At 39.5% G+C, this 9975-nt stretch overlaps 1 protein-coding gene and 1 non-coding gene across 31 annotated transcripts in view; both read right to left on the bottom strand.

Moving 5' to 3' along the window:
- LOC147580969 (uncharacterized) overlaps positions 1 to 9975 on the bottom strand; it is a 57273-nt gene that overhangs the window by 46788 nt on the left and 510 nt on the right. For 15 of the 30 annotated variants that reach the window (XR_015251272.1, XR_015251275.1, XR_015251267.1 and 12 more), the window contains exons 1-3: positions 8012 to 8136; positions 3666 to 3887; positions 1482 to 1577 (exon numbers count right to left, since the gene is read on the bottom strand). Coding sequence is in view for 6 of the 30 variants with exons in the window: in XM_086707001.1 (XP_086563127.1) it covers positions 8012 to 8161 (150 nt within the window). In the remaining 24 variants the exon portion in view is untranslated. Of the gene's footprint in view, positions 1 to 1235; positions 1316 to 1481; positions 1578 to 3665; positions 3888 to 8011; positions 8162 to 9975 lie in introns of those variants that run through there. The other 15 variants (XR_015251258.1, XR_015251260.1, XR_015251259.1 and 12 more) reach the window with 3 other exon arrangements.
- Positions 7316 to 7422, bottom strand: LOC112862973 (U6 spliceosomal RNA). Its single transcript, XR_003223829.2, has one exon. It is a non-coding gene; the product is annotated as a U6 spliceosomal RNA (small nuclear RNA).

The raw sequence follows: 9975 nt of genomic DNA, 5'->3' as shown, positions 1-9975 counted from the left end.
CATAAGGCTAGAAAGTGACAGAAGCCAAGTCTTGAGTTTGGAACTTTTGGATCCAAGCCCTGTGCTCTTTTCACTATATAAGACATTCTCTGTTGAAAAATAAGATTGATGCATGGAGTCATAATTTTATGATTGTATCATTTATCTTATTGCTTTAAATTGACACACGGAGCTTCTCTGCAACTCTGCCAATTTCTGGACATATTTTCACTTTCATTTTGTATTTTGGCTTACAAGCCTGGAAAGACTAAATAGTGCCTATATAGAGGGTCTGGAACTTTAAAACTATGACTTATTCATCTTAGGATGCAGCCTCCTTTTTATTTTTATTTTATTATTTTTTTTTCAACGTTTTTATTTTTATTTTTGGGACAGAGAGAGACAGAGCATGAACGGGGGAGGGGCAGAGAGAGAGGGAGACACAGAATCGGAAACAGGCTCCAGGCTCTGAGCCATCAGCCCAGAGCCCGACGCGGGGCTCGAACTCACGGACCGCGAGATCGTGACCTGGCTGAAGTCGGACGCTTAATCGACTGCGCCACCCAGGCGCCCCAGCAGCCTCCTTTTTAAAAAGGCATCACTGTGCTGTTGACTCCTATCCACCTTACAAGAGCCCTGAAATCTTTTTTCTATCATGTGGACCACTAGTCACTCAACAAGTCACTCATCTAGTCACTCAAACAAGACATCAGAACTTGGGTTTCCTATCTCCAGCTTTTGGCCCTCGTTTTCTCTCTGTTGGCTATACTCTCAATTATACTGTCTTAGCAGTGGCTAGATAGCACAGGCAGCTCCAGGACCATATCCTAGTTTCTCCGTAAGTCCAACAGAAGGGAAGACTGACTCTTAGGCACGTTTCTGACAAAAGCCCCAAATCTGAGCAAAGTCTGAGCTGTTTTTATTATGCCGTAATGAGGATTCATATAACGTCTTCTAAGAGTGACAAAGAAACAGCCTTAAGTAGCTTTGCTAGTTAACTAGTTAACTATGTTCTCTTAACTAGAGAACATAATTACAGTTTTAAAACATGATTCTTCACAACGTACACTGTAAATGAAAATGTCATGAACGCAACACTAAGTAGCTTGCTTTGCAAGTCTATTAGAAGACCTTTTTTTTTTTTTTTTTTACCATTTTAAAAACAGAAAATTGGCCCCAAGTTGATCATGTGTCCATTTTGGACGAATCATAGTGCTCACAGGGAGTCAATGCTCCCATTGGCCAATCCAAGTTACCTGCCCAATCAGGAAGCTCCGCTTGAACCTAATGGGCTGTGAATGGAGCAGGTGCAGATTCCAAAGAAAATTCGGGGTTCCTTTAACAAAAGGGCAAATGGATTCTAGTTGTCAATCATTATAACAACTCTTCACTTTTCCTTCCAGAATTCTAATCTGCTTGGTCATGGGCATTTTCCCACTTCCCTCAATTCATTCTGCTCCCACCCATGGACAAGCTGACTTCCACACCACAAGATTCCTTACCTTGCTTCTCTCCAGCCTGGGTCCTCTTTAACACCATGCCCTTTTTTGATCTCTCGTCAATTGTCAAGATGGGCTTGTTGGCCAAAAGAAAATTAGCTGTGTGTATAAAAGTAATATGGGTCAACATATTTGGGGGATTTTGTTACAAATGATGTATTTGAATTATTATTAATTATGTATTTTGAATTATGTATTTATCCTGGATCTGGCCCAAGGTTTTTAAAAATATACTTATGTAATAGTTGTATTTTAATGTGATCTTGCTGTGACTAAAGTATGAACTTTGCCATTAAGTGAGACAATTACCAGAGCAATAAATCTTGCCAAAAATTCATGGTGATGCAACAGAACATGACCTCAGATCACTTTTCCCTGGCCTCTGGTCTCCCACAGCTTTCCTTTCTCTAGGGGCTCCGTATTTTTTTATTTTTCATGAACCACATTTTGGTCCCTGCCTCTTTTTTCAGCTTGTCTCTGGTGTCTCTTAGGTTAAGCAGAGTGAAGAGGGATTCTAGAATCCCCAAATCTAGCCATTTCTTATCCAAAACCAGTTATTCACTGACTGCAATTCAGGAAGCAATTTCTAAGTCTCTAACATCATCCCAACCTCCTCCAAATCCATCCTGCTTCTCACATACAGTAAAGCATGCTGGTTAATAAAATGGGCTTTCACAATGGAGAGACCCGGGTCAGAATACCAGCTGTGTTGTTTATTATTATCTGTGTGATCTTGGACAAGTTACTTAATCTTTTTAAGTCTTTGCTTCCTCATTTGTGACATGGGACTGATAGCACCTGTCTCACAGGGTTATTTATAGAGATGAAGAGAGCTCATAAGAGATTCAGAGCTTCAGGCACATGGTGGGCCCTTGGTAAATGTTGACTATTATTATTATTATTACAAACTCTTTTCCATGTTTTACTTCAAAATTAGAATCTTTACAAACCCCCCACAGTGTAATGTCCATTTTAGTGATGTCAGCCTTTGAGTTAATACAAGTAAGTGGAGAAGGAGGCTGTGAAAGAAAGTTCCAGTTATTCATTAATTCATTCCGCCAACAACTATTTTCTTGAGCATGTACACTTGTACTTGAATTATCAACAGTTTGTTTGATAAGTGGTTTTTGTTTGTTTAAAAGTGTATAGCAAGGAACTGTTATGTTCTGAGGGTCATGCAAAAGAGACATAAAACTGCATTCCTGTCCTCAAGGGGACTTTACTTTTGTGGAAAAGTCCTGACTCAATCCATGAAGGAATAATGCAGGAGCAAAGACTGCTTTTCATCAGGAGGTGATGTGCACAATGCGTGTTCTTAGAGGGTTCTAGAAAGCATATGAGCAGTGCTCCCCAAAACCCTGGTGGAGAGAATGAGTAATGCGTGAATCAGTGGAATGAGTGAAGGTTGTTGACAAGGACCCCTGGCTTCAGTCCAGCCCACTCCCAGGCTCTCCCCGGGAGTCTGTAGGCCGACTGCGGTGGGGACAAAGATTACTGGTAATGTTAGGCACGCCCAAGAGCACGTTAGTTTATAAAGGGATAGATAGAACTAGCAACCCACCCTAATCCCCCTCACAGCCCAACCAGTGACTTCATGGGATTGTAACTCCCCCAGGACTCACCTCCTCTTGTCTACACCCACCTGGTCCTCTCACAGAGACAATGTAATTGATGCTCCTGCAGCTGCCATCAAAACCTACTTGTCCCCTCAGCTTGAACCTCAAGCGTCTGAGAGATTCTCCGTGAAGAACGTAAGAGTGGAACAATCTAATTCTCATAGAAGTAGCTGCTACCCTGGGCAGACTGAGTGGGTTTGAGCGAATATCATTAGGTACGTAAAAGTTGGAGCTTGTATCTACTGACGTTCTTCTACTCTGGCACTGGGCAAGGTGAACATTTCTACCAAATCTTCCCAAAAGGATCATCATTATTTCATACTGAATGTCCTTTTACCACATGCACACACTCGCTCTCAGTCTAAATATGCTTATTTTGTTGTTTCATTTTTTATTTCAATGAAAGTTCTTTCTATTTTACTGAATGACTATACTTAGGAGCACCAGGTCTCATGGAACAGAGAGCCGTTTTATAGATCTGAAGTCAATGGTAAGATGAGATCTGAGACTAAGGATTTGAAGCAAAGAATGCGTGGAAAGGGGATGTAAAAATAAAATCTAGTGGTTTTACCTTTTTCTGCAGTTTTTAAGAATCTTGATCATTTAGGGGCAGCTGGGTGGCTCAGTCGGTTGAGCGTCCTACTTTGGCTCAGGTCATGATCTCACAGTCCGTGAATTCGAGTTCCGCATCCGGCTCTGTGCCGACAGCTCGGAGCCTGGAGCCTGCTTCAGATTCTGTGTCTCCCCCTCTCTGCCCCTCCCCTGCTCATGCTCTCTCTCTCTCTCTCTCTGTCTGTCAAAAATAAATAAAAACATAAAAAAAAAAAAAAGGAATCTTGATCATTTAAAAATTTACCTACAGAAAATTCTCTTTTTTGGTTTAGAGCTCTGTATGTTTTCATGCATGCAGAAACATCTATAACCACCACCACGGACAGGATACAGAATAGTCCCATCACCTGAAAATATTCCCTTGTGCTACCCTTTGGTAGTCCCCCACCCCTCTGCAATCCTGTCAGCCATTGATTTGCTCTCCATCACTATAATATTGCCTTCCCAGGATGTCATATAAATGGGACCATTCAGTATGCAATCTTTTGAGACTGGCTTCTCTGACTTGGTACATACAGCTGAAATTCATCCGTGTTTTGGAGGTATTCATTCTTTTTAATGGCTAAGTGGTATATCATTGTATGGATGTACCACAATTTTTTTTTTTTTATTCATTTAGCTATTGAGGGGCATTTAGGTTGTCTCCAGTTTGCCCCAATCATGAATTCTGCTATGCACATTCATTTACAGGCTTTTGTGAGAACCGAAGTTTTCATCTCTCTAGGATGATATCCAGGAGATGACGAGTGTGTCTTATGGTTAACATATATTTGACTTTACACGGAATTGCCAAAGTGTTTTGTCAGAATGACTGTACAATTCTGCCTTCTCACTGACAATGTACAAGAATTCCAGTTGTTCTGTATCCTTGCTACCACATGAGGTTATCACGTGTATATATTTTTACCATGCTGATAGGTATACTGTGGTATCATTGTATTTATTTCTATTTCTCTGCTGAATCATGACATTTATCATCTTTTCATGTGCTGATTTGCCATTGGCATGTCTTCTCTGGGGATATGTCTGTTCAGATTCTTTTTGCCAAATAAAAACAACTTTTTTTTAATGTTTATTTATTTTTGAGAGTGCGAGAATGTAAGTGGGGGAGGGGTAGACAGAGGGGGACATAGGATCTGAAGCCGGCTCTGTGCTGACAGCAGAGAGCCCTATGCAGGATCATGACCTGAGCTGAGGTCGGACACTTAACCCACTAAGCCACCCAGGTGCCCCTCTTTTTGCCAATTTTTAATTGGGTTGTTTGTTTTCTTATCTTTGAGTTGTGAAAATTCTTTACAAATTCTGGATACAAGTTTTTATTTCCTCCTTTTTCTTACTTCTGGAAAAGATTGTGTAGAATTGCTATGATTTCAGGGCGCCTGGGTGACTCAGTCGGTTGAGCGTCTGACTTCGGCTCAGGTCATGATCTCACAGCTCGTGAGTTCAAGCCCCTTGTCAGGCTCTGTGCTGACAGCTCAGAGCCTGGAGCCTGCTTCGGATTCTGTCTCCCTGTCTCTCTGCCCCTAACCCACTCGCATTCTGTCTCTGTCTCTCTCAAAAATAAATAAACATTAAAAAAAAAAAAAGAATCGCTATGATTTCTTCCTTAAAGGTTTGGTTGAATCCATTAATAAAGACATCTGGGCTTGGGAGTTTTTTGAGTTTTGGTAGGGGTTTTTTGGGAAGATTTTCAACTATGAATTCAATATCTTTACTGTATATGGGACTATTCAGGTTATCTCCTTTTTTTTATTACAATGTTTTTTATTTATCCTTATTATTCTTTTTAAATATAATTTATTGTCAAGTTAGCTAACATACAGAGTATACGGTGTGCTCTTGGCTTCGAGAGTAGATTCCCATGATTCATGACTTACATACAATGTCCAGGGCTCATCCCAACAAGTGCCCTCCTCAATGCCCATCATCCATTTTCCCCTCCCGTCCCCACCAATCCTCAGTTTGTTCTCTGTATTTAAGAGTTTCTTATGGTTTAGGGTTATCGCCTACTTCTTGAATGAGTTTTGTCTCTTTTAAGATTTGGTTCTTTTCATTTAAGTATCTAATTCATATGCAAAAAGTTGCCTATATTGTTCCTTTATTACCTTCTCCTGATTGTGAAGTTTGCATTGCTATCCATCTTTCACACCTGATACTGATAAAATACACCTTCTCTCTTTTTCTCTTGGCCAATCCAGAGACAAATTTATTAATTCTATTGATCTTTTACAAGAACTAGCTTCTGGTTTCACTGATCTTCTCCATTGTTTTATCTTGTTTCAATTTCATTGTTTTTTTCCTTATATTTATTTTATTCCTTGTTGCTTTAGGGTTAGCTGGTTTCTTAAGGTACACGCTTAGATTTGAGACCTTTATTCCCTTCCTACATGAGCATTTCAAGTATAAACTTCTTTCTAGGAACTGCTTTAGCTACATCCCACAAATTTTGATACATTGTATGTTCCTTTACATTGGGATCAAAATATTTTATAATTATCCTTCAGGCTTCTTTATTAACCAATGAATTTCTGAAAGTGAATTGCTTTATTTCCCAATATTTAGAGGTTTTCCAGAAACATTTTTTATTGATGTAATTGGTTCTATTATAGTCAGAGAATATATTTGTATTGTTTCATTCTTTTACATATTATGTTTGTTTTGTGATACAGAATATGGTTTGTTTTGGTGACTATTCCATGCGTACTTGAAAACAGTGTGGGTTCTGTTGTTATTTAGAAGGGATATTCTATAAAAGTTCATTTGGCCAAATTGGTTGTAGTACTGTTTCAGTCTTCTATATTCTTACTGATTTTTTTTTTTTTTTGTCTATTTGTGCTATCAATTACTAAGAAAAAAATTTTGTAGTCTCCAACTATATTCGTGTATTTGTTTCTTCCTTCAGTTCTGTCAGCTTTGCTTCACGTATTTTGAAAGTTTTTTATTAGGTACGTACACACTTAGAGTTGTTATATCTTCTTGATGGGTTGAATCATTCATCATTGTGTAATATCCAACTTTATCGCTGATAATTTCCTTGTTCTGGGGTCTATTTTGTCAGATATGAATATAACCACTAACTTTCTTTTGATTAGTGTTTGCATGGTATTTTTTTCCATCCTTTTCCTTATAATTATCTGTATCATTATGCTTGAAGTGAGATTCTGTAACATTGTAGAGCTGAGTATCTTTTAAAATCCAATCCAACAATCTCCAGCTTTTAATTGATGCGTTTAGATCATTTTCATTTAGTGTAAATATTCATATGGTTGGATTTAGGTGTGCCATCTAATAGTAAGTTTTATGTTTGTTCTCTTTGTCCCCCCATCAAGCCTATTAGATTATTTGAAAATTTCTTCCCATTGCATTTTGATTTACCTCTTGGCTTTTCACTACATTTCTTTATATAACTTTTATAGTTGTTGCTTTAGGAGTGGTTATGACATACATACCTAACTTTTCTCAGTCTGCTTAGAGGTCATAGTTTGCCACTTGAAGAAACCTTACCACTATATAAATCCCTTTACCTTTACCTTTATGCCATATCATGTGAGTCTGAATATATTTAAAACCCCGTAAGACATGGGATAATTTTTGCTTTCAACAATCATACAAATGTATGGATGTTACACAGATTTCCATGTTAGCCTTGCATTGGGGCCATGCTAATTTTCTCTGTACTGTTCCAATTTTAGTACATGTGCAGCCAAAGTGAGCACTAAATATGTCTTTGAAGTGCTTTCCTGGTAAATAGTTACCCCAAGCTTGCACTAACTGTGTGAAACTATGATTATCAGACGTAGTGTATGATCAAGGAAGTGTTTTTCTCTGGACAAAGCTGGAATAGACTCTAACCAATTATGATTTGACATTAAAGGGTACAAAACAAATATTTTTTTTTTATCTTGAATGAAAGCAGAATGTGGACTTAAAAACTAGAAATAGGCACAAAAGTACTTCATCACCAATGCGGACTTGTGTGTGTGTGTGTGTATGTGTGTGTGTGTGTGTGGCAACATGAAGATTTAGAATATCAAAACCAGCAGTTGTCTGTAGGGATGTCCAAATGGAAGGTATTATCTAGAGATTAAAAGGGAACCGGTTCATTTCCAATAAGCAGTAACCAGTAGATGTTTAGAGAAAACAAAATGGAAGCCAACTCTGCTAGGTTGGAAGTAAGGAAAGTGGAGGTCATACCATACATTGTTTAGATCATAGCCAAGAACATGATCACACGTGTAAAGCATTTTTCATCTAAAGAAAAAAAAAAAACCCTCAAGGGCATTTCACGCATATAATTTTATTTACCTCTGCCACATCGCTATTGCAAATATTGTCTGCAGTCCAGAGCAGGAAGTGATGAGTCTGTGCAGCATGCGGTGAAGGTATGCAGTCATTGGCTCAGAATGTACAAGCTGTGAAGGTGACTGTTTCTCTAAAGGCTTTGGTGATGTAAGCCTGAAACCAAGGAGGAGGAGAGCAATTAGACCTCACCTTGATTAAGCTGTAGTGTATTGTGAGGGCTTGCAAGTTGGGCTTGGCGACTTCTTCAGTGAAAAGGAACATTTGTACTTGCGGTTTATGGGGAAACGGCCTGCCATAAAGGGTGGTCAGGGTACCCTGCCATCTTCTCTGCCTGTCAGACGCCTGACCATTCAGGAAGATTCAGCGGAGTGCCTTCTGCTTTATGAGGCCTTTCTGTCTACCCACTCCCACTGTGGTGAATAATCTGTCTACATGCTGATTTATGGAGCCCAATTCATGTGACAGCCTTAGTCTTCCTTCCATGTGACTATTATCCTGAAATGGAACTTACTCTCCATTCAGACCAGGACAGTGTCTTTGTTTCTTCAGAATGACTTACCCAGCATGCACTAAATTTGAGAGAGGCAGTTAGTAGAGTAGTTGGGAGCAGAAGCTCAGTCTTTCTGCGTTCAAATCTGCCATTTTCTAGTTGAATGACTAGAGGCAAGTTACTTACTTTAAACCTGTTTCCCCCTCTGGAACACTGGGATAATAACACTAACTGTAAAGATGAAACAAGTTAAGATCTCCAGTGCTTTTTTTTTGTCTGGTACGTAATAAGTATTATTAGTTATTTTTATTATTAAGGGATTACTTTGTTTTCTTACAAAGCTGTGAAATAAATGCATTATTTGTGAGCAAGGCAAGAGAGAGCAACAACAGGATTAGCTAGAGAGAAGGCAGAGAAAACAAATGAAAGTTGACCAGACTTCAGATGCAAAAGATTTTGTACCTATTTTTTAAAAAAATGAGGGGCGCCTGGGTGGCGCAGTCGGTTAAGCGTCCGACTTCAGCCAGGTCACGATCTCGCGGTCCGTGAGTTCGAGCCCCGCGTCAGGCTCTGGGCTGATGGCTCGGAGCCTGGAGCCTGTTTCCGATTCTGTGTCTCCCTCTCTCTCTGCCCCTCCCCCGTTCATGCTCTGTCTCTCTCTGTCCCAAAAATAAATAAAAAACGTTGAAAAAAATTAAAAAAAAAAATGAAAGGTGGGAATGTACATTGGTACAACCCCTTTGGCAGTGTCTATTCAAGAACATTCTTGTACGCTATAACTTATAAATTCCACTCCTAAGGATATACCCAACAGAAAAGTGTCCATGTTATCACCAAAGAATGTTTGATAGAATGTTCATAGCAGCAGTATCTACGGTAGTCATTAACTGGAAACCATGCAAATGTCCATCAACCAAAAATACGGATGTTAAGTTGTGGCAATGAAAATGAATGATTTACAACTACACACAACAGAATGGATGAATGTCACAAATGTAAAGGTGTGCAAAAGATGCCAAACATCAAGAGTATATATACTGTATTTACTGTAAGATTCCAGACAAGTGCTGTTACACGTCAAGATAATGTTTACTCTGGTGGAAGAGAGGGGTGGAGGGGGAGGAAAGGAAGAGAAGAGAGACCAAAAGGAGCTTCTGGGGGTGTAGTTAGTATTTTAATTCTTCATCTGGCGTTCCATGGGTGAGTTCAGTTCATTGAACTGGACATTTGTGATACGTGCATTTTTCCATATGTGCATCATACTTCACTACAAAACAGAGAACGGAATTTGACTAGGAAAGAAAGGAATGAAAAGAAGAGACAAGAAAAGAAAGTGGAAGAAAAAGTAAGCCTAGAAGATCAGCCAGACGCGGGTGCTCGGCTCCGGCTGCCCCTGACCAGGTTGGCTCACCCCTCTACCTTAGACGCGAGCCCTGCCCACCCCCACCCCATGTCCTACCCCATTTGCCCAGCTCTA

Source organism: Puma concolor, chromosome B2, assembly GCF_028749965.1.
Source record: "Puma concolor isolate L17-30 chromosome B2, mPumCon1.1.hap2, whole genome shotgun sequence".
Classification (NCBI taxonomy): Eukaryota; Metazoa; Chordata; class Mammalia; order Carnivora; family Felidae; genus Puma; species Puma concolor.
Note: the sequence above shows the minus strand (reverse complement) of the source record. Positions and strands in the feature narration are given on the sequence as shown.